This window comes from Canis aureus, chromosome 1 (genome assembly GCF_053574225.1).
Source record: "Canis aureus isolate CA01 chromosome 1, VMU_Caureus_v.1.0, whole genome shotgun sequence".
NCBI classification, from domain to species: Eukaryota; Metazoa; Chordata; class Mammalia; order Carnivora; family Canidae; genus Canis; species Canis aureus.
In genome coordinates, this window is record NC_135611.1 from 4,894,829 (window position 1) to 4,921,026 (window position 26,198).

At 38.9% G+C, this 26,198-nt stretch overlaps 1 protein-coding gene across 8 annotated transcripts in view; it reads right to left on the bottom strand.

Moving 5' to 3' along the window:
• ZNF407 (zinc finger protein 407) overlaps positions 1-26,198 on the bottom strand; it is a 447,661-nt gene that overhangs the window by 113,855 nt on the left and 307,608 nt on the right. For 6 of the 8 annotated variants that reach the window (XM_077878678.1, XM_077878691.1, XM_077878730.1 and 3 more), the window contains one exon: positions 25,179-25,357. In XM_077878678.1, coding sequence (XP_077734804.1) covers positions 25,179-25,357 — 179 coding nt within the window. Of the gene's footprint in view, positions 1-9,026; positions 11,474-17,712; positions 17,894-25,178; positions 25,358-26,198 lie in introns of those variants that run through there. The other 2 variants (XM_077878771.1, XM_077879029.1) reach the window with 2 other exon arrangements.

A 26,198-nucleotide genomic window follows, 5' to 3' on the forward strand; every position in this document is an offset into this window, starting at 1 on the left:
TTAAGCAGAACTCCTAAAGACAACTGTGATGATCTTAATTTTTCTCTGGTAGCAAGGATCCATGAGGCTACAGTACATTTTCCAGACTCCAAAAAAGGCCCACTTTCCATTTTGCAGGGAAGATGTGTGCAAAAAGGATTGAGGTAGACATAAAAATCACAGTCTCCTTGTTCTCTGTAGTTTCTATCAATAATAGCTTATAGCCTCAGTATAAACCAGCCCCACAGAGTATCCATATCCAGAAATGGAAATAATTATTTTTAGGCTGACAGATTTTATTCTAACTCCATCCTGCCATCTTGCAGCAGTCATTAAGAACATGAAGAAATTCATATATGGAAAGGGAAATAATTCCAGCCCTAGAACAGCTTTGTTGACTCTACATGAGGGAACAAAATAATCATCAATAAACATCACCATTGTTGGGGAAATTCTTCCTTTCTTTGTAGAGTTCAGGCTTAAAGCTGTGTAGTCTCTCATAACAGCATCTTTGATATGCAACTCTGCATCGATAACATCAAGCATAGGCTTCACGTAATAGGAAATAAATGAAGGGAAGACATCCCAGCAACTTCGTGTATACTTAGGAAGGAATAATGTAGCTGTGTAACCTATTTAATGCCACTCTGGGCAGCTCTGATCTATTCTTATTTATTATAACCCTACTTGTCTTTGATGTACTCAAATATTTACTTACCAAACCGTTATAGTACCCTGTGTGTGTCTGAATGTGTCTATATATTTGCTTTTGTTTTTCCTTCCATGCCTGGACTACCACCCTAACCTTTCAATCAATGGGTTGTTATTGAGAAAACCTACTGAAAACTCTTGCAGATGAGCTAAATGAATGCAGGTCGGCGTGGAGCACATGTGTTCAACCAGTGAGCCCCAGGACCCAAACGGCCACAGGATGTGCGTGGGTGAGTGACAGTGTTGTGCTACTGCAAGGCTGGGGGAAGTGTGGCCGTGGGTGCCCAGAACGCACATGCTACAGACATATGAGACACCATCAAATACGTCGTCAGTCAGAAAAATTCAGGATTTAGATAAGCAATCACTTAGGGATTAGCAGAAGTCTTCTGTAATTATGAAGTGCCATCACAAAATCACCGCAAAACACTTTTATATGAAAAGTCGCAGGAAGAAACTGCATTGGGTAGGGATGCCTTGACTCTGGCAGTTTCGAGGGAAGTGATGGTGCACAAGGCGCTGGCAGCAGGCCCCTGCCCCACCCCCTCCTGTCTCCACTGCAGGAGCTCAGCCAGTGTCCTCTAGCACCTTTCCTCTCGGTCATCCTGAGCTAACAAAAGGGATTTCTGTGTAAATGTTTAAAAGAAATGTACATTTTATACACATGGTTCAAGGAACCCAATTAAGCAACAAACAACAAAAGAAAATGTAGTATGTTCCAGAAGGGAGTGCTCCCTCTTCCTTCTCCTGCCTTCTCCCCAGTAAGGTTGGGCTTGGTTTAGGGTCAGGGGGCTAGAGGTAAACAAAAGGATCTGGATGCCGAGGGCACAAGATCCCCCTGTGTGACTTGTATGTAGCAGACATCTAATAAGAACCAACTGCATTTTTCTCTTACAGCAGTCCCACCAAGTACGACTTACCATGTCAGGGTTTTGGAGCCAAACTTCTTACAAGAGACAGAGCTAGTGAGTGTCAGGAAGCTTGCCACGTCTCTCCTCTGTTACCTCCCTGGTTTTCTGTTTCCCTTAGTTTAAAACCCTTCTCATATCTTCAAATTCTGGAGTCTCCCAACGTCCTGGGCCTCATCTGGAGTCTCCTTCCTCATTCCAGCCCACCAGGACCCTGCTCCCCTGGCCCACCCACGGCCTTCAGGAAAGGTCAGTTCCAGAGGCAGGCCTACCTGTCAATCATGCCCCTCCCCCCCAATCTCTCATAAGAGTTCTTCTTTTAAACAGATGTTCCCACTGCAGCTCTAAGTCCTATTTGTGACGGAGGGTTACTGCATGCCTGTCTCATGGTGCCCAGCCCTGTAACACAGCCTCATCGCATTAGTAGACAATCCATGTTTTTGTTTTTTACATCCCATGCTGGCAATCTTGACAGAACCGGAAGAGAGGGGTTTATTTCCTTAATTCTGATTACTGAAGTCTCTAGAATAGTGTCAAGAGCACTCACTGCCTTCCCTTCTGATGTCAAAAAGCAACACATTGTGAGAAATACAAAAAAGTTTGCACTGTGAGGTGTATCATTTCTCCTAAACAACTACATATGTTAACAAATGAAACTGGGGACACTCTCAGCATTTTATTGTCTTCATAGATGCTCTTAAGAGAAATAATATGTTTGTCATGAAAACAAACCACTGCAATACAGAGTTGTCTAAAGAAAAAATGCACAGGATCCATTCACCATCTAAACAGACACCCTGAGATGGGCCACTATTAACAATTTGCTGTTATGTCGTCTGCATGATTCTTCATGCTCATACAAATATACATGCAAGGTGGGTTCTTTCTCCTTCTCGAAGAAAGAAATAGTCACAGCAGGTCATTCCTCTGCAATTGCATTTTGCATGTACTCACATCATATCATAGGTCAATATGTATACATCCAGCTCGTTTTTTTTTTAAGATTTTATTTATTTATTCATGAGAGACAGAGAAACAGAGAGAGAGAGAGAGAGAGAGAGAGAGAGAGGCAGAGACACCGGCAGAGGGAGAAGCAGGCTCCATGCAAGGAGCCCAATGTGGGACTTGAACCCAGGACTCCAGGATCACACCCTGGGCCAAAGGCAGGTGCTAAACCACTGAGCCACCCAGGCCTCCTATCATCCAGCTCATTTTTAACAGTAGCATACTGTGTCCACTGTAAGGACAGTCCCCTTCTGAGGGGCACTAACGTGGTGGTGTCCAGGTTTGACCATCACTGTAACTCACAACAAAGTATCCTTATATGCCAGTACATTTATTTATTCCATAAGAATGATGCTTTAACAGAATTGCTGAGGTCAACAGTATATTTGTTTTAAAATCCAAAAGAGTGTTATTTAGCAAGTCCCTCTCCCACCAATAATATATGAGATTTCTAACTGTCCAAAATGGACAATGCCAATGGTTAAAAACTGCCTTCTTATTGTTGTAAAGAATTGATAACTAGTGAGGTTAAACACATTTGTGTGTACTTACTGGTAATCTAGATTTTAAAATGCCTATTCCAATTTGTCTTATTTTTTTTTAAGAGGAAGATCTTAAAAAGACTCCACAACCAGCATGGAGCCCCATGTCGGGCTTGATCTCTCGGCCATAAGACGGTGGTGACCTGGACTGAAACCATGAGGCGGACACTTAACCACCTGAGCCACCTAGGCACTCCTAGATTTTTCTTTCTTAAAAAAAAAAATCCATTTGAGGGAGGTTTTGATAAATTAGGAATAGTGACCTTCTATGGGAATGCTCATTACATTAATCCTGGCTCTGTGAAGATTAAAGTTGCAAATATTTTCTCATAATTGATTGTGAAGCTTTGTTTACTGTTTTTCCCTTTTTGGTTCTGTCTTTTATGTCTTCTGTAGCTGTGAGGTCATACAAATATTATGAAGTTTGTCTCCATCATCACTTGACTATGTAAGAATTTAAAATAAAAATTCAATTCCTGTGAATATTTTTAGAACAAAGATATGATACCTTTCTTCTTAATTATTTGACATCTACTTTTTGTCTTTCTCCTTCACACTTCAATTATTAAGTGTCTGGTGTTGATAAATAAAAGATTTGAAAATACAATTAATTGTTTGTAATAGTTCCACATTGGTCTCCTAATGTCAGATTATTATTGAGCTAATGAATGCCATCATATATAAAAACTCTACTTGTTACCTTACACTTTGTTTTTAAATAGGAAGCGCTGCAGTGATGATAATGATATATAAAGATCTCATAATGAAGGTCACTTTTCTCGCACTTCAATTCTCATTTATTTCAGTATATTCACTCTCAAGAGTCCAGAATTATAGAATGACAAATAATACGAGAGAAACAGAGTGTGAAAAGTCTAATGGATGTTTTAGGTATGCATGTTTAGATAAATGCCTATGTCTTACAAACAATTAGAAATTAAGTCCTAAAATAATAGATGATACATGATTAAAAATACAAGTTTAGAATTTAAGATACTTTATTAACCCATCTCCTGGATCAGAGGGATCCCTATACCAGCTTATATTCACAACCTTGCATCATGTCTTATCCTGCAATGTCAACTCTGTCTCTGTGGTCTAAATGATTATTTTCTCTCCTTGTGATTTTATAACCTAGCCAAGGACAAGGGAGCTAGCTGTCCTTCTTCAGTGGGGTGACTACTACCTATCCCTATTTTGCTTGGTGCAAACACAGGCAAGTTCCTTTGTGGACTGATCGTTTTCTAGAGGTCATTCAGACCATAATTTCAGGCCCTCGCCACTATCCTGATGGTCCTTCTTAGGAAATTAGACCCAGTGGGAACGTTTTCTCCCTCTGCTTAGTCTATGGGTCAGCATTTTCCTTCCCTTGTAGTTCTTAATTCCCTTAAGTGGCAATTATTTAAGACACAGTTAGAGAAGGTGCAATCTACATTCATCCAATAAAACCTAAATATTAAAAAGGACAGAAAAATTCAGCATGGTTACTAAGGATAAATGGGACAGCATTTAGCATTTGAAAGGTACCAACGAAGTGGTGCATGAGTAAATGGATAAAATTAAAAAAAAAAAAAGACTGGAGGTAAAAAAAAAAAGATTAAGAAGAACTAAAAGGGCATACTATGTGTCAAAGAGACAGAGCGTCTTAATTATAAAAGGTTAATATCACAGTCAGAGTCAAGAAATAGGTGGAAAAAAACCACTCTAATAAATACTACCTGGAAATCCACCTAAGGCAGCTGATACAGAAAGACTAAATTTTAGATTTTTAATGAGCATATGATAAAAATTAGTTAGCTTAGTGCCATGGTCCAAAATATTCTTAACAGAGAGCAGATTAGTGCTCAAAATACAATGCTTGGGGATGAAATCACCATGTCTGTGGAAAGGCATGTTAGAAAGACTATGATCTCTGCATGGATGTTACAGATGAATGTGTCCTGAGCTCAAAGGTTCTAAAATAAGCCAAAGGAGAAAGGTTAAGAATTCTGAATTTTGTATGGTCCATTCATAAGGAAATGGTGAAACTACTGGTATGGATTTTTTTTAAAAGATTTTATTTATTTATTCATGAGAGATACACGGAGAGAGGCAGAGACATAGGCAGAGGGAGAGCAGGCTCCCACTGGGGAGCCTGATGTGGGATTCGATCCCCAGACCCTGAATCATGCCCTGAATTGAAGGCAGACGCTCAACCGCTGAGCCACCCAGGCATCCCTGGAATGAATTTAATGAAAAAGACTGATGATGCACAGGAGCTCTAACCCTGAGTGTCACACAGACAACGCCATGACATGGGAACTGTGAATGCTGTGGAATGTGATGCTTGCAGGCCAGCAGGGAGGGCCTTGATTAGCTCTACCACCACTTCCCATGGCCTACATTTAAAAGCAGGTAAACATCTGTGAAATTTTAAGGACTGACTCAAGTCCAGTAGTATTGTTAAAGTTTTAAAACTTGATCTTCATGATTTGGTCTTCAATTTAACTCATCATCTGCCTGGTATATCAGATAATAGTATTTTGCCAAGAAAATCCAACATGTGAGGTTTGTAAGACACGGTAGACACATTAAAAACTTCTGGGTTGAAAGGGAATTTTCATATATAAAACTGGATTGATTCCAGTAGGACCACTTTTAAGGTTTTAACTCCCACAGTTAGAAAAGGTCTAATCTCTACCAAATCCTTTATTCTTCAGTTCTCAGAACAGTTCTGATTCTATGAGGGAACCCTGATTGATACAACACTTCTAAGACAGCAACATTTGATTCAGGCATCACACGTGACAAAGCTGGTCACCTGGAGGATGGCAGTAGCATCCCGGTGGCCACACTGAAGCCAGGGGCCAGCTGCACGTGCCTCACCAGCCTCTCAAGCTGTGGTCGGTTACTTCACCTCACATTCGCTCTTGCCATTAAACTGGGAAGTACAGGAGCATAGTGTGGATTGGGGAATTAAGTGAGACAATACTCTTAAACAGCCCACTAATTTGGCAAAGTTGAGTGCTCATATGTAATTGCTATTACCACATATAATGTGGTCAATTATTTAGAATAAAATGGAACTTATTCAATGCTTCTTTTTACATCTTTCCTATGCTCTAAAGAGTAGGAAAAAAAAATTATCGTGGAAAAGGCCTAATAAGATTAAGTTAACTAGAAAAGTATAGTTACAACACACTGGCTTCCAAGGGTTCCTCGAATTCACTATTTCCCTCTTTTCTGGGGTCTATGTTAGTCTGCTGCCTGGAATCTTCTCTCCCACTTAAGTCTTACCTTCTTTAAAGAGGGTGCTCTAAGGAAGAGTTTCACCTAGTGACCTACACAGATCACTTCTCCGGATGCCTTCCCAAAGCACCTTCAACCTTATCTTTGTAGACCTTAGATGATAATTGGGTATTTCTTTGTGCGGTTGTTCAATTAATGTCTATTCTCCACTAAATCTATAATCCCTATTCAGGCAAGAACCAAACTTGTGCTGCTCAGTCCTCTGCATATAGTGCAGTGCACTGGGCTCATCATGGGCAGACAAAGTTCCATATTTGTTTGGTGGAGAGCTAGTAGGTCTGAACACAAAAGTAGTCACAAATTTTCAAACAAGATTAATTTCTAGTCATTTTAGGACTTTTAATATGTATTTTTGCAACACACTAACAAGCAGAATATAAATCTCATAAACTCAACAAAGTTTACAAAACCAGCTCTACTAAAAAGGTTTAGAAATTACTGATTTAACTTCTCAGTAACAAGACTCAGAGGTTGTAACCAGAGATAGCAGAAATGCTTTTCAGTAACAGTTTGGAGCTACTACGTAAAGGTTAACCACCTTGATTCTGAAATTGGTTGGTGTCTTGCTGATCAGATTCTATGGGAAGAAATCCTATAACTATGAACAGCATATGATAGTTTTCTAGAATTCTACAGTTTGGGGTTTTACACAAGGATTCATACCAGAGACAAGACCTGTGGCTGACTTAGCAACAGAAGAAAGAGAGACAAACTTGAGGAAATCTTACAGGAACTTGTATTTGCTCAGGAGACAGAAATAGTGAGTAGGGGGGATGGTCATGTCCTTCACTGTGTAGGAGCCCAGCGCTAACTCAGAGGAATGCTGATAATAGCACAAACTTACAAAAATGGAGCAGAACCAAATATAAACACACAAATCAAATGTCTGCAAAATAAGCAGCTTATACTTCAGGTCTCATGCAAAACATTTAGGCCAAGCATATTCAATTTTTTCTGTATTATTATAATATTGTTTTTTATGTGCTGAATGAAAATGATTATATATATTAATGTAATAGGTGAATATCTAGACATCTTAACGCCTAGAAGATGAACATATTCAAATTGATTCTGCCATAAATAATAAAAATACACAGCCCTGGATTTCAAATGTCTTTTTCAACGTAAAAAAGACATTAAAAATTTCATGTGTTCAAACTGAACATAAAACATCTTTAAAATGTCTAACACATTTTCTTAGACACAGATAGAGAAATTGGGGTAAAAAGGAAAATATATTAAGTACTATAACAGAATCATATCTAAAACCGAAATTACTTCTTTGACTGCTAAAAGATTCATGACCTAAAAGCATACATCATGGGAAACTTGCCATCATGAGAAACTTATATACGGGGGGGGAAGGCCAGAAATATGGACAACGATGATGTACTAGAATAATAGAAACCCAAAGTGTGATTCAGCCACATTTTAAAGGGCTAACCAGGGGCAGCCCCAGTGGTGCAGTGGTTTAGCGCTGCCTGCAGCCCGGGGTGTGATCCTGGAGACCTGGGATCGAGTCCCATGTCAGGCTCCCTGCATGGAGCCTGCTTCTCCTTCTGCCTGTGTCTCTGCCTCTCTCTCTCTCTCGGTCTCTCATGAATAAACAAATAAAATCTTTAAAAAAAATAAATAAAGGGCTACTCAGTTTCACTTTTCTCGGGTCTTCAGCATTTTACTGCATGTTCTTTGACATCCAACTTTTAGGTAAATCCCCTCATGACCCTTTTTAGACTCTACGGCCACCTCTCCATGCTCAGCATCCAGCCTATCTCGCTTCTCACTTCTTAGGCCTTGATTCTTACAAAGCCAAGTGCTCTTGCACTTGCCTCCCTGCCACACACACGCGCCTCAGGTCAGTCAGCTCCGTGTATATGACGTCTGCACAAGTTCTAGCGCCTTCTCGACCCTGGAGCAGACACCATCTGCAACACTCGCTTTAACAGAAAGGGCACTTACAGGTTACTAACTAAGGGTACAATTAAATGTGCATAAGAGGGACTGCAGGTGGCACCTATGCTACCTGGTCCTTGATGTGAATGAGAAGTCTGCTCTGAGTACCAGAGTTAATCTAACAAAGCTCAATCCTATCGATGGGTTATCTGTAAAACAGCAGTGTTGGCCAGATGCTCTAGAAAAATGCCAACAGATTCAATAAGTATTTAGTTGCTAAAGAGAAAGAGTGCTAACCTGTGATACTTAGCTGCCTGGTAAGTGAGAAAGGTCGTGAGATGGGTACCTTAGGAAAAATTAAAACGTAGGTGAAACTACCTGTAGTGCTTACTAAATAGTATTTGAAGATTTCAAGAGAATTACATGGGCATTTTCATGTCTCTGTCATTTTATATTACGAAAATCTTTCAAGTAAATAGTCTAATTATTAGAAACAGTCTTGTTTCTAATCATGAGATAAGGTATATAAGCATGAATATGTAAGTTATGCTATCAACCCAGGCCAGCTATTAATATAAAATATAACTTGGAAACTCTACTCTTGTCACTCAAGAGCAACACCTACTGGCACAATTAAAAAGAACCCAGAAGACATAGAGTAATTTCAGTTCAATATTTTATTAATTAAATACTTATAGAGCACTTAATATATGCCAGGCACTATTTTAAGTACTTTACAAATATTAACTTATTTAATCACTGCAAGACATTTATCACTAAAAGAGATTTAATGACATAAACCTTACTCTAAGACGCAAGGATCTATTTTGTTAGTTTGAGAAGCAGATTCTATTTAAAGCCAACAGAATCCAAATCTGTCCCTGGCCAACATCTGGAAAGAAACCAGTATTAGAGTCCTTTCTAACTTCACGAACCAGACAACAAATGTGGAGGAAATCCTGAAAGGCAGTTCCCACAAAAGGTGTTTTCTCCCCAAAAAGAGAAAATAAAATTTTACGTTCCATGCAACGTGACTGCAAAGGAGTCTTGCCTGTTCTTTTATAAACAGGAAATCACTTACATGAGGTTTTTAAGCATGCATTAAAATTATGATTTTTCCTAAGATGAAAGAACGACTCTGTGCCAATCACAGTGACATGCTACTCAACAAATGGCACTAATGGTGGTGACAAGAGTGAACCTGTCTGAGTAGAGCTTTTTAAGAAGTATCTAGACCAGCCATCAAAACTATGATTTGATCTAGTTGGGGCCTACGCTATATTCTGATGCAGTAAAAGCTATTAGGTGATGTAAGTGACTACTTTACTATGATGGATTTTCATCTATTAAAAAAATGTATTTAAGTGTTTTTAATCTTAGTTACAAATAGGAAAAAAAACTAAAAAAGTGTAAGCATGTCTCTATAAGCTAAAATATTTTGCGTCTTCATATTTTTACTGAATAAATTAACTTTGCAAATTTACTCGATTTATATATTTCAGATGCTGATTAACATGTATCATATGACATCTTTTTGGTCTATTTAATTTTAGAGTCTCAAGCCAATTAGTATAATTTCTATATTAACTTCCCCATTTTCATTTTCCCATCCCAATCAACTCTCTTCCCTAATCACCCCGCACCAACAGAGATACCTATTTAATTTTTTCTACTATGCATCCATGCAGGAAATAGAGAAGAAACAGGAATAATTTTTTTGTATTTGTAATTCAGAAAGTTTTTATCTGTGGCAAAATACACATAAAGTAAAATTTACCATCTTAACCACCTTTAAGTGCACAGTTGAGTGGTGTTATGTATATTCCCACTGTTGTACAATCAGTCTTCAGACGTTTTCATCTTGCAAAAGTACAAGTATACCTACTAAACAACTCCCCATGTCCCTCTTCCTAACCCCTGGCAACCATCATTCTATTTTTCATTCCTATGAATCTGACTCCTCCAGGGACCTCACATTCATACACATGGAAGCATAAAGTATTTTTCTTTTGTGCCTAACTTATTTCACTCAGCATAATATCCTCAAAGTTCATCCATGTTATGGCATGTGTTGGAATTTCCTTATTTTTTAAGGCTGAATAATATTCCAATGTATGTATTATAAATTATAATAATTATATTTATAACTACATTATATAATTTACATATATATATTATATATTTTCTTTATCCATTCATTTCTTGATAGGCATTTGGGTTTTAATTTTTTGAGGAAACACCAACTTGTTTCCATAGCAGCTATACTATCTTAAACTCCCAACAGTGTACAGAGGTTTCAAATTCTCTACACCCTTGACAACACTATTTTATTTTATTTTTTAATAGTAGCTATTCTAGTGGGTGTGAGATAGTAGGAGTAAATTTTTAAAGTAACTTCTTAGCTAGTGAGAAAAATATGGTGAACTCCTCTAGGATTTTGACGGTTTCCTGTCTCACATTTAGGTCTTTCATCCATTTTGAATTTATTTTTGTGTGTGGTATAAGAAAGTGCTCCAGTTTCATTCTTTTGCGTGGAGCTGTCCAGTTTTCCCAAAACCATTTGTTGAAGAGACTGTCTTTTTCTCATTAGATATTCTATCCTGCTTTTATATGCTTTCCATATAGTTGTTGGTCCATTTCTGGGTTTCCTATTCTGTTCCATTGATCTATGTGTCTGTTTCTGTGCCAGGACCATATTGTCTTGATATGGAATTATATCAAGAATTCCAGATAGAGCTTGAAGTCTGGAATTGTGATGCTTCCAGCTTTGCTTTGCTTTTTCAAGATGGCTTTGGCTATTTAGCGTCTTTTGTGGTTCCATATAAATTTTAGGACTGTTTGTTATAGCTCTATGAAAAATGCTGGTGATATTTTGGTAGGGATTGCATTAAATGTGTAGATTGCTTTGGAAAGTATAAATATTTTAACAATATTTGTTCTTTTCATCCATGAGCATGGAATGTTTTTCCATTTCTTTGTGTCATCTGAAATTTCTTGCATAAGTGTTCTATAGTTTTCAGAGTACAGATCCTGTGCCTCTTTGATGAGGTTTATTTCTAGGTATTGCATGGGTTTTGGTGCAATTGTAAATAGGATTGATGCAACCTCTTTGGCACTGGCTGTAGCAGCTTCTTACTAGATATGACTCTGGAGGCAGGGGAAACAAAAGCAAAAATGAATTACTATGACTTCATCAAGATAAAAGCTTCTGCAGGGTGAGAGAAACAATCAACAAAACTAAAAGGCAACCTTTGAATGGGAATAGATATTTGCAAATGACATATCTGATAAATGGATTAGTATCCAAAATCTATAAAAAATTTATCAAACTCAGCACCCAAAAAACAACTAATCTGGTTAAAAAATGGGCAGAAAACATGAACAGACACTTTTCCAAAGAAGACACACAAATGGCCAACAGACATGAAAAGATGCTCAACATCACTCATCATCAGGGAAATACAAATTGAAACTACAATATGATATCACCATACACCTGTTAGAATGGTTAAAATTAACACAGGAAACAAGAGATGTTGGTAAGGATGTGAAGGGTGCCTGGTGTGATGAGCACCAGGTGTTGTGTGTAAGTGATGAATCACTAAATTCTACTCCTGAAACTAATATTAAACTATATGTTAACTAACTAGAATTGAAATAAAAACTTGAAACAAAAAAGAAAAATCTGGTGAATATAAAATACTAAATTACTGAGTACTGTTTATTCTGATGATAAAACTAACCAGAAAAGAACACTGTAAGCAAAAGGTTAAAGTTTTTTCTTACTCAATAATATAAATGATTAAGCACTGGACACTATATTCTGAATGTAAATATATATATCTCACTTTATTTGTTCATAATTTTTTTGAATGATAGATTATAACGAATATCAGGCACAGTAATCTACCCTAAGTCATAAAGTGAATGAGAAGGAAAAGACAGGGACAAATCAGACAGATTGTCAATGAACTTCTGTTAGATCACAGAGAAATGAAGAGTGTGTGAAATTGAATGAGTATGTGAAATTGAAGGGGAATATATATATATATATATATATATATATATATATATATATATATCTTCAATTATAGAAATTTTTGGATAAAGTTTAAGACACATGCATGCTTAATTTTAGAAACTGCTATGGTGGTAGAGAGAAAAGAAACTGACTGAAAGAAATACTGTCAGCTGATTTTCAACAAAAGTGAAAGGCACAAGGTTTTCAACAAATGTTGCTCAAAAAAGAGACCCTTATATGCAAAAAGGCACAAAATCAAAACAAAACCCTCGACCTCTACCTCATGTTATCCAAAATTTGACTCAAAATAGATCATAAATATAAATATATGCAAAATAAATGCAAAAACATAAAGCCTCTAGAAGAAAACACAGAAGTTAATCTTTGTAACTTGGATTAGGCAAATAGTCTTTGGATGCTATATCAGAAGTACAAACCATAAGGAAAACCATTAATAAACTGGACTTCATGAATACTGTAGTCCCCTCTTATCCATGAGATACATGTTCCAAGAACCTTAGTGGAAGCCCCAAACCACAGATAGTGGCTATACATATTCTTTCCTTTTGGCCATACATACATACATACATACCTATACTAAAGACTAATTTATAAATTGGGCACATTAAGAGATTAACCACAAATAATGAAATAGAACAGCTATAACAATATGCTGTAATAAAAGTTACATGAATGTGGTTCTTCTCTCTTTCAAAGTATCTTATTGTACCATCCTCACCCTTCTCCTTGAAATGATGTGAGATGGCAAAATGCTCACGTGATGAGTGATGTAGGCATCATGGGCAGTGCTAGGCTACTAGTGACCTGACGCATCAGAAAGAGAGTCATCTGCTTACGGATCGCAGCTGACCGCAGGTGACTGGAACCATGGAACTGCAGCTATGAAGGGGCTACTGCATTAAAAATGCGTTCTCTGTGAGAGACAGCATTAGGAGGCAAAAAGGCAAGTCACAACCTGAGAGAAAATATTTGAAAATTGTCTATCTGACAAAGGTCTTGTATCAAAAACACATTAAAAACTCTTAGATCTCGGTAACTCAATGAGAAAAGGGGCAAACTATTTCAAAAGACACCTCATCACAGAAAATATACAGATGGCAAACAAGCACTGGAAATCAACATCATTAGTGATCAAATACAAATTAAAACCACTAAATACCACTAACCTCCTATTAGAATGACTTACAAAATTGACAATCCTAAGTGCTAGTGAGGATGTGGAGAGAGTAGCTGCTGGTGGAGATATCAAACATATAGGCACTTTGGCAAACAATTTGATAGTTTTCTTTAAAAGTTCAATATATACATACTGTATTGTCCAGGCATATCATTTCCAGGTATTTGCTCAAGATAAACAAAACCTTACGTTCATACAGAATCTATATGTGAATGTTAACGGTAGCTCTATTTATTTAATTGCCAGAAGAGTAAATTACCCAGATGCCACATGTTGTTGTGGTCCTGATTTGCATGTCCCTGACTAATAATGATGTTGAACATCTTTCCATGTGTTTACTGGCCATTTATGTATCTTCTTTGGAGAAAGATCTATTCAGATCCTTTGCCTGTTTTTAAATTAGATGATTTTCCTTGTTACTGATGAATTCAAAGATTCTTTATATATTCTAGATGGAAGTAGATCTAGATGCAGATAGATCTGCAGATTTTTGTTTTCAATTTTAGAGGTTTTCCTTTCATCTTCTTGATGGTGTCATTGGAGGCACACACGTTTTTAGTTTTGATGCAGTCCAATTTACTTTTTTCTTTTATTGCCCATGCTTTTGGTGTCCTATCCAAAAACCATTGCCTAATTGAAGGTCACAAAGATTCTTTCATATGTTTTCTTCTATGAGGGTTATAGTTTTAGTTCTCATATTTAGGTCTAAGAAAATTTATGCTTTAGATGGATCGATAAAACTGTGTATGAGAATGCACACATACATTTCCTATTTCTGTCTCCTGAGAAAGCCCAAGGGTACACAGAGGCAATGAGTATACACAATGTGTATATTTTGGTTTCTAAACACCAGTCTCCAATAAGAAAAACCAAAGATCCATAAAGTAGATGATGATTTCAGAATTAGGGCAGACAAACCACCAGATGAGCCTGGAGCACAATGTGGTGCTAAAAAGTAAAGAGATGGTCATAAAAGGATGGGGGCACACTGCAGGATGCAGGAACCTGACCGAAAGAGCTCGCAATGGTCAAAGCTTTAGCAACCTGAGTAAGAAATAATGATGATACTGAATTGTAAACTGCAGAGTACAATAAGTCCATACTAGTAAAAAATAAATTGAATAAAAAATAATTGAGAGTGAAGGGACTGATATTCCTTAAAGAAGAATTCCAATTAAATGTGGGCAGAACAAGGGAAAGAGAGTATTACCGCTAAAACTCCACAGATCTTGTTGTAGGCAAGATCCACTAATGAATGTCAAAATTAGTGGGCAAAGTCTTGAGGAGAAACAGGCTATTTGCATAATCTGGAAGTACCTCCCTGAGACGTGTATTAATTAAAAAGGAGAAGATAGTAGGTCTGTAGTGGAGAAACATGGAGATACCACCTCACTTGGGGGCGGGGGGCGGGGAGGTCCAGTTACAACATCCACCATAATGTACCCTGATGTGCTGCATGTCTACTCTGGAAGGTGCTTAAAGAAACTTAATTGAGTCATGAGTAAATGTCAGACTACTGCGAAACAAGGAACATGCTGAAGAATAACTGATCCATATTCTTTAGAAGCTTCAAGGTCTTGAGGAGACAATGAAAGACTGAAGAAACCCAATAACTGGAGGGCAGATGGGTCCCTGAGCTGAGTTCTGGAAGACAAATAGGATAGGAAGGAGACCTGTTGAGATGTCAACGAAGGATGTGGCTTAGCAGATGGTCCTACACTGACGCTGACATCTTTGGTTTCAGGAATCCTGTCAGAGTCATATCTCATATGCACATTCCGGGAGGCTGGGCAAAGGATATTTGGGAACTCTGCACTATTTTCGCAACTCTTCTGTAAGTTTAAAATTATTTCAAAATAAAAACTCAAAACAAGGAAAACCTGCTAGATGGTAATTTTGCTCAATAAAAACAAAACTAAATACATTTGAAAATGACTGATAATGTACATTTTACATCTTTTGAACTAAATTTCAATACTAATCAAATAGTATTCCTAAACTTCACCCATAATTGGAATAACCTATTCCATTCTTCTTCCATGAAGGGTTTCAACGGAAATAACTGTTATGCACTATCAGCAGGAAGACCTGACAACGCCTACCTGGTTTCTCTCATAAAACTGCATTTTAGTCAGGGTCAAGATATGAATGTGAGGGTGTGTAAATTTGTAAAATATATAAATTATATTGAATTAAACAGCTGATAAAAGGTGTATATAAAAATAAAAGCCACATCAATTACCTGATAAAATCATACTGCACCCACTATAACTTTCCACGATCAATTTTTTTTCCCTTAAAATTTTGATAAATGAAGTTGTCAGGGGGGATAAGATCACAATTTTGTTTTCTTTTTTTCAGTTTAACTATTTTAACTTTCAGAATTCAGTTCATGAATGCTGTAAATGTTAGCCTAGATAAGATCACAATTTTGCTTGGTGATGAGGTAAGCATACTGTCACGTGCCTGTATAACCTTGTGGCAGCAAGGAAAGAAGCTTAAAAGAAAGTTTTAATGTGGCTCTGAATTACGCAGGCTAATTATACTTAACTAGGCTTCCCAAGAAAGAAGAGTCTGGAGGTCTTTTTCTGGAAAAAAAATTAAAACCTCACTTTAAAACTTCTAAGATCATGTAGCTAAAGGATGAACCTGAACGCTCTGAGGGCCAGAGATCCATCAAAAATGATTAATTGAATGGATTTACATGAATTTCAGATTATCTTCAGTCAACAGTATGAGGTGTTACTAACAAAAGCTATATTTTAATTGTGCACTTTGATTTTATTTTACATGTTGTGCCATCAAGGACTTTGTAGAACACTGAAATATATACTAGAAAGGATATTATTTCAGGATCATATTCTCTTATAAAAAGTTTTAAAATATGAAGTATATTAATAACAAGGAATAGAAATAATTCAAATAAACAGGGTGTTATTTCTACTCTGAAAAAAAGCTACACAAAGACCGACCTTCTCTAGCCCTAACTTTAGCTGCACACTCCGACTGTCACACATGCATGTGGATACCTACTGAGACACATACAGATACATGGTTCTAAGATTTATCACATTTAATAGCAACTTCAAATAAATGTAAAGAAATAATTTCAGTCTTTTCCTTCTAACTTCCTACTAGTAAAAGAGCAATAACAAAGCTCACTACCTTTTTCCCTTAAAGAAAATCTATAAATAATAATTTTCAAAGTTCTTTCATATGCATGATTTAATCTGATATTCAAAAGAGAGGTTAAGCAGTGTTCCACATTTTGTGGTGGAGAACACAGACATAGAACGGCCGAGTGACTTGCTTGCAGTCACACATCTTGACAGCCTTAGAGTCAGGATGCTGACGTCCAGCTGGTCTGACACGCCACTGTCGGCCAGGCCCTGTACGGGCCGTAGAAGTCCCCCTGTGGAAACATCTTCCCTGGGGGTTCTTTTCATTTACTCTATGTTACCTCCTCACTCAGGTTTTCACATTATCTGAAGTACCTTAGAACTCCAAGATTTTAAGGCTTCATGATAACAATTTTGCTAACTCACAGATGTGATTTTGTTCTCAGCTCCTGTATATTTAGGATTATGAATGTGGGAAACTCCTGGAAGGCCAAGAGGTGTGAGGTTCAGTCAGCTGCACTGCAGTTATATACCCTCCTCGGGCAAGTCAGCCTCTTGAAGACCCAATTTTAAAAAACAAAAATCATTAAGTTGGGAATGACGCCTCCCAAAGAGCTTTGTGTTGAAGGAATGGCCCACTGAAAAGACTGGCACAGACACTCTTGCTACCCTTCCCTGCATTCCTTTGTTACCGAGAAGTCAGGATGTGACTGTGAAAAACCATAGCATTCTTTAGGACTATGCAGCAGCCACCTTAGGGTAGGACGCTGCACCACACACTGTGAGGGTGACTCTCCAATAATCAGGACTGCCCGACTGCAGGAGGACCGTGGGAGGCAAGTGGCAGAAGCGTGGGCCCAACAGATGGAAAGAAGCTCCTATGTCCTTAACCCTGCTCCACAGTGAAAAACAGAAAAAGGAGGTTTTAGACATACTGAAGAAAAGTTAGAACAGCAGACTGAATTAAAAATATCTTAAAATGTATACTTAGGTTTTGAAAAAAAACGTATTTCAGTACATTACTCAATAACAGAGAAACAGGGATGAGTTGAGAGGATCTGCTTATCAGTAACCTTCCATCTACTGATAAATATCTTCAAAATGAGCCGATCCTGGAGAGCAGGTCTGTCTGTTGCTGGAAAAAGCTGGTTGATGAAAATCCCTGCTTTGGCATTATTCATACCCTGGCTATCTGGTTCATGGGACAGTTAGCTCCAAACTTAGGGAATCTGACAGGACCGAGAATGAGAAAGAGAGCAAAGAGAAAAAGCCAGTTACCGAAACGCCAAACCTGCCATGCCAGGTGGACACAGGGCACGCCACCAAACCAGAGGCGCCAGAGCATGAAGAACCAGGGAACAGAGACGTGTAGCAGCAGTTAAGAAAAACAGTAAATGAACCCAAGGGTGATGCCTGGAGGTAAAGAATCAAATTGTTGAACTGTTAATTATTTTAGGAAGTCTTTTGTCGGCGGTGAAATACCAGGAGACTGAAAAACAAGGAATCCAGTCTGAAGGTTACAAAGAGAGAGGGTAGAGGCTGAAAATTATAGAGCTGCTAGTCTAACATCTATATTAGGAAATAAATTTGAGATGATACTTATGGATGAGCTTAATGATACATTTGGAGAAGTACAATTTAATAGGAGTGAGTCAGCATGGATTTACCAAAGGCAATCATGTCAGAAAAAATTTCGTTCCTTTTTAGGTTGAAGTAATAATTGGTTTATGTAAGGAGAACCAATGAGACACTGTCAGGATTTTCTGAGATTTTTTGGACCTCTTCATAAAATGAATTATTGTACAAAATGTCATGACATGTGTCAGAGCACCAACTAACAAAAGGGGCTGAGAGTAATGGGGTTAAAAATAGAAGGCCCCACAATCTGGGGAAGACTACATTTCTACAGGGCTCTGCAGATCAGAACGCTAATGCTTTTAATTAATGATGAAGAAAATCTTTTATATGAGGAAATTTGAATATTCTACTAAATGAGGGGGAATGGTTAAGATACAAAAGGCTATAGCTGTTTTACCTTAACTGTGGTAGATCAAGCAAAGGGGCTCCAGGGTGGAATAGGGAATTGAGTCTGCCTGAATACGCAGCGGTGCATGTGCAGAGATAGAAGTGATCAGTTAAGTGTACTTATAGCTTCAATGGTACTGGATTAGTTAGCGTTAGAAAGAAAAAGAATGTTGAGTTTTGATAAGAATCAAACTTTCACATTCCTTCCTCTTACACAGTAAGAGGAAACTGCTACGGAATGCAATTAAATAATATAAGTTTTAAAGAATGAAAAAACTGATCATCTTAAAGAACAATATGAAAATCCTACTTTGTGAAGAGAATATGGTAGATTTGTAGGATATCATGCTGCCCAGGTAACCTTATATATTATAACCTAATATATAAGAACTGATGAAAATCATATCAATTTCAATAGGATTTTTTTTAAATCCTACACCAGTAGAAAATGAAGGAATTAGAGAAAACACCACATCATCACTTAATGCTTAATTTAATAGAGAACATCATTTGATCATCACCTTTAGAAAACACATAAACATTTCCCACATTTAAAGTCCAAGCTTCTCAGAGGGAATGTGAAGGAACTAAATCAATGTTACAGTCACACTACAGAGAGTGGCCAGGCTACCCCGTCCTCCGGTGGGCACTCACCCAGCAGCAGGGAGTGCCACTTCAGAAGCAAGCTCGTTCTTTGAGTTGTGGAGGCCTAACTGTGCTTCTTCACCTGGCATTCCTGAGAGAAAACATCTCTGTTTTCTTCCTTGGCAGCATCACGAGAGTCACACATGCTCCCCTCAACCTTCCCTATGCCCTTCTCAACCTTCATCTTCCCTTCTTTCAGGTGATGTTCAAAGTATCCTGAGACATAACCACCCAAGTCTGACCAGAGGTCACGTGTATTGCAAACACAGAGAGTATTTCACTCCTGCCCAGGATGTAGTGAATGAACACCATGCTGATTCTTCGATAACCGAGATGGTAGACAAGCAATTGCTAATATAAAGGTGAAATAAAGATCATTTTGGGGGTAAAATGGATTTCACTTAATAGAAACAAACAAACAAACAAACATCTGATGTACAATGACAAAGAATTCTGGCAACTTTTACTTTGATGTCAACTTTATGGGGATTAATATGATTATAAAATCTCATCATATTGGATCTAGAATGGACCTAAATTAATCTCTTTAGAAATACAGGAAGCAGGGCAGCCCGGGTGGCTCAGTGGTTCTGTGCCTGCTTTCAGCCCAGGGCATGATTCTGGAGACCTAGGATCGAGTCCCACGTCGGGCTCCCTGCATGGAGCCTGCTTCTCCCTCTACCTGTGTCTCTGCCTCTCTCCCTCTCTGTGTCTCTCTTGAATAAATAAATAAAATCTTAAAAAAAAAAAAAAAAGAAATACAGGAAGCAAATAAATCATTTAAAAAAATACGTATACAGAAACGTGCACAACTCATGGGTGAGCTTGAGGAATTTTCTCCAATTGAATACAATCCTTTCCCAACATCAGAAACAAGAAACAGAATATCACTATCTGGATTGAGGAGCACTGCGATCCTTGTTCTAGTGACTGCTGCCCCCAAGGGAAAATTTACCCTGGTTCCTAACACCGTAGATTAGTTTTGCCTGCTTTTATATTTAATGAGAATAGAACTGTACAGAATACTCTCCTTGTGTGTGGTTTTAGTTCATCCAATTCTATGACTGTGAGATTTATTTACAGTTTCTTTTTTGTATTTGGTTCATGTGTGGTGAACACACAGCCTTTTGCACATTCTACTTGATGGGACACTTGGGTAGTTTCAGTTTTTGACCATGATGAAAGTATCGATAATGATATAAAGTATAAATACTAAAGTAAAAGACGATTTCTTATGAAAGATCAAAATCGTCACAGCAGATAAAAAAAAACCAAATGTGGCAAGATACTACTTATAAAGAAGCTTATGTGGCTACACAAATATGAAACACAGGATGATGGCAAGAAGCATTAGTACAGACAGAAAGGAACATTTCATAAGTACAAGGGAATATATGTATTTTATTTACGATAGGTGGTTATGTGTATAAAACCATCTTAAAGTTCTGAGTAGCCAGGGACAGATCTTCAAAATAAATAAAGCCAAAAGGAAGAGAATTAAAAAACAACAATCACCACCACAACTGACAAACCCGCAATCTTAGTGGGCAACTCTTCTTGTTGACAGAAGGAGCAAAAAAAAAAAAAAAAAAAACATGTAAGACTATAGACAACCTGAATGGCACAGTAAAAAAACTTGGCATCAGTGATGTGTAGGGATCACAGAATACACACCAAATAGCACCATTATTTACATTCCTTTCTAGCATGTCTCAAACATTTACCAAAACTCACCAAATGTTGGGCACAAAAAAAACATAAATAAATTTCAAAGAATGTAAATAATTCAGGATTATGTTCTATAAGCACAGTAGACAGAAGCTAGAAATCAATTTATATTACTATTTCAATAGTTAACAAAAATATAACTAGAAAAATCACCAAATGCCTGGGAATCAAATAATACATTTCTAAAAAATCAACTTTTATTTTATTTTATTTTTTTTTTAATTTTTTTTATTTATTTATGATAGGCACACAGTGAGAGAGAGAGAGGCAGAGACACAGGCAGAGGGAGAAGCAGGCTCCATGCACCGGGAGCCCGATGTGGGATTCGATCCTGGGTCTCCAGGATCGCGCCCTGGGCCAAAGGCAGGCGCCAAACCACTGCGCCACCCAGGGATCCCCCTCAACTTTTATTTTAAAAATAACCATTTTTATCTGTTTTTCAAAAAAAGCTATAACCAAAATTAGAGCTCACATAAAGCCTTTAGAATCATTCTCTGAGTTCTCGAAAATCAAGAGGAACGACAATGAATCACCCACAGAAGTGATGGAGACAAAGAACAATGGACAATCCTGGATGCTCAGTATGGCCACGTCTCACTGAGCATACACTGCGTTACCTGGTATGGATGGTGGGAACACTGTGCTAACAGCCGGTACTGTCCCCATCATGCAGAGGGGGAACCCTGGGACCCACAGAATTAAAACAACAGTTTTGGAGTCGGTCAACAAGGGAATGGGGCTGACTTTAAATCTATCCTATCCTAAGGGCCATACCTACGGAAGCACAGAATGCTCCTAACTCTGCAGATGAGGCCGGGAAGCTCTGAGATGCATAGAGACCTTACAAAGTGGGGTGCCAAGGTGCGAACTGGTCTCCAGGGAACTCTGGCTATGTTACCTGGCCTCCGTATCTGCAGGTACCACTTCATGTATATGAGCCGGGGAGGTACACAATCACAGGAAATCTTCTTTCTGGGGGCACCTGGGTGGCTCAGTGCCAACGCTGAGCATTGCCTTCAGCTTAGGTCATTATCCCAGGGCCCTGGGATCGAGTCCCTCATCGGGCTCCCCGCAGGGAGCCTGCTTCTCCCTCTGTCGGTGTCTCTGCCTCTCTCTGTGTCTCTCATGAATAAATAAATAAAATCTTAAAGAAAAAAAAGGAAATCCTTCTACAGAGCTATTTTCCAACAAAAACCATGATACCTTACTTTAACACATAAATTTCAAAGTATCATCTCACCTAAATTTAAAATATCACAAATGACACTATTCACAGTCTTTTCTGGGGCTGTTGTTTAATGTGTCCCTTCCAATGGTCTTGGGGATGTTTGATCTACATGGTGGAGCCACATGAGGACCAGACGGATTTTGTTTATTTTGGGGGAGTTTTAAACTCAATCTTTTATTTTATTTTATTTTTTTAATTAATTAATTAATTTATGATAGTCACACAGAGAGAGAGAGAGAGAGAGGCAGAGACACAGGCAGAGGGAGAAGCAGGCTCCATGCACCGGGAGCCCAACGTGGGATTCGATCCCGGGTTTCCAGGATCGCGCCCTGGGTCAAAGGCAGGCGCCAAACCGCTGCGCCACCCAAGGATCCCAAACTCAATCTTTTATTAAAAGAACTGCATCATATGGTTCACTGAATGCTGGGTTACGAGATGCTCGGCTCAGCAACGAACCGTGCAGACACCAGAGGACACCGCTGATGGACCACAAGCCACTCTCAGAGAAAACCCTGCCGCCACGGCCGCCGCGGGCCCCATCACAGTACCTACGGCCCAGCATGGGTTCATCAATCCAATCATGGCGCCTAATCCCACTACCAAAGGATACGGAAGGAAGAGCACCAACATCTTGATTCATACCTTACTTTATACTGAGGAAGGCGCCTTTCCCGTAACCTTAAATGTACCACTTATGATTTGCAATTGCAAGGTTAAAAAGTCAGTCAGCCTAAAATACATTATCTTTTTTAAGTTTCCTCTTAACCAAGCTAAATTTATCAAAGCAAAAAATACTACCAAAGAGCACTACTGCCATGTACAGGGAAGAACCGACAGCAGACACTGCACAGGACCAAACAGGCTCCATCAGTGAGGAACCTGGCCGTGACTTCTGCAGACAACAGTTTCCAACAGAATCATAAATAGAAACCGAACACTAGGATTCTGTGCACGGGCACATCACACACAGACACAGGGAAACTAGAATGATTTTTCTTAAAATTTGTTTTATACTAACAATATCTTAAAACCTCTCTAGAAGAAACATTCAGTATCACTAGCACAGGCTGCTACTGCTGCCCAGAACGACGAAAGGGACGCATATCTAGGCTCTGCAATTAGTTTCTTCCCCCCTTCCCTGTCATTCATCTGAAAGTTACAAATACTTTATTTTAGAAAAATAACCCATTTTTAATGTCCAGCTGGTGCAGTGCAAACACAGGAGACACACCTTGAGAAGGAGGCACAGCAGGATGGCCTTAAAAATGGTCCTTTCTGCATGACCCAGCATCACTTTACATCGCCTGCTTGGTGGTTACCTGATGTGCCTCCTTCCACAGGCAAATCTCTGGCATTTGTGTGGTCATGACTCCTCTTAAGGAAGAACCCATAGGCACTGATGGCCAGGAGATATTTCAATTTGACTTTATCTGTTCTTGTGCCTAAAGCTATCAACTGCTCAGTTCAAAACTTTTTCAGTATTGTTACCAAAATGCAAGGAGTACTGACCTGTGTTTTTGTTTTTCAAAAACGGCCCTGGATATAACACAGATGACAACAACAGACATTCTACTGTTACCTTAAAAAGTCAATCATATGAGCATAAACAGAAATTGGAAAAGGATACATCAGCAAAAAACAAGCAATACCCTTATACACATTGTCAAATGTGTTAATAACTAATAACATTTTCCTAATTCAAATCGCTCATTAAGTTCTGTTTCTTTTGATGTTAATGTTATCTGAGCAAATATTATTTACATATTTTGCAAACGGGTAGGGGTTCCCATGACTTTTAAACACCATGGTCACTCCTGTAGCATCACCAGCCCTTCAGCATTGTTCTGCTAGGCAGGCATAGAAGGTACTGTGCTAAGCCATTAGCTTTTTAACTCATCACAATGACCCTTAAAACAGATACCACCATGTAGATTTGCCTAGGGAGACATGATGAGGTTGTCCTGCCTGAGGTCACAGGGTGAGTATGGAAAGGAGAGTTTGCATGTGGCTCTAACTGATCCCAAAGCATCTGCTTAAAACATTCCCTGTATCGACTGGCATCACTTAAGTAGAGTACTGCTTGGCCTACATTGTGGGGCTTTCTCTAAACCTCCTTCAGAGTAAGTACTTCCTCAAACATGACCTCACACTCACAATCCATCCCATGGCCACTCTGCACAGTGAGAATTCAATACTCAAGGAAAGCATGCTTGTTAGTTAAACATGTTGGGCTACATACAGGGATAGATTTCTTGAACCCTGCAGTTGCTGCTGTGCATCTGACGCTTCCAGAGTGTGAAGTCTGACTTCTGATTCAGTGAGGTGAAAATGTTCTAGTAGCCAGCCTCGGCCACCAGCACCACATCCCTCACACTGTGGACGAGCCCCTCCTAATCTCTCGGAAATGCTGACACCATAGTACTCCGTCTGCAGTGCTCAACTCACCCCACCCCAGGGCACATTCTCTCCCTTTCCAGGTACTCATCCCAAGACAGTGGTACACAGGGATAGAGCATAACATTTTAAATCACAAACATTTTTTGAAAAAAGTTAAAAGTGTTTTATCAATTCATCAAAACATGGAGTTCAAACAACTGCCATAGTTTAGTCAACTGAGGGTTAACTATTTGCTCTTACTAAACTTTACAGTGCTGGGAGGATTATTTTGTCCTATTTGCACTCGATGACATATGATAGAAAAGACCTTTTTTCATGGTGGAGTGGGGTAAGACCAGAATACACTTTTTTGGAAGTCCTTAAGCAGATGCTATATGTGCTCTACTATATTAACATAAGTGACCGTAATGGACAAAAAGCATTCTAACTCTGCATGAACGAAAGGAAATTCTCTTAAAAACTACCACTATTTAATAGTGTCAGCCTCTTACCAGCATGCAAGTAAGCCAGGTCAGGGTTCTCGATGTCGGGATGCTGCTCTTTCAAGTGGTTTCGGAATTCCACAGGCACGTTTGTCCCATAGTCACATTTGGGGCAGTTGTACATCTTGACTCCTTCATGTTTGCCAGTGTGCAAAATGTGCTTGCGGATATTTTCGGCACAGTTTGACCTACCAAGTAGGAAAGAAAAGCAATCCAAATTAAGGTAGAATCAGTATCATGAGTATCATGAGATCAGAAACAATGCTATCAGCGACAGTCAATGTAGGCCTTACTGTGCGCCAAGCACCAGTCTACGTGTTGTTCTCGGCCAGTAGTTTCAACGTGTACGATAGGGTAATCCCATGAGGCTGTTAGTTTCTGTTAGCTCTGGTGCTAATTTTTAAGCTGGTCTTTTACCTTAGTGATTGAATTCTATGCAGAACCGGAAGCACAAAATCCCAGGTGCTACGATTCTAATATCAAATTATTCTGGTGCCACTTGAGGGCACTGAAGGAGTTTCCTTAACCCCAAGAACACACCTTTCACCAGGGAGGAGTGGTATAAAGGAAAGCATTGCTGCCTCCATTGAATTGAGAGGACTAAGGAAACAAAGCAGCTTTGGCTTTTAAGTCCTGTTAAGTGAGCTCTAAAATAGTCCACAGATAGAAAAGCAGCAGTGTGTTAAGTGCCAGGGAGCTTTCCAGCGTGGTGCAGGTTTCCAAGCACCAGGGAGTGAGAGCTACAATGCAGGCCCTGTACAGTATACACCAAACAGCCCTGGCACCACGAAGAGGCTCCTCTCCTACTGTTTTCCTACACGCTCAGAAATGCCAGCCCTGAAATGCCCAGGGAACAGGGAACAGGCCTCTTTCCTGAGAAGCAAACTTCTCCACCTGCCCCTCCATCCCTCCGTGAATCTCTGCATCAGGCGTTGCACACCTAGACCCTTGCTGAACACATACGCGGCTGCTTTTTGTTTTTGTTAGAATAGCACTAAAAAGGCCACTGCACAAATCCACGTGGGTTGG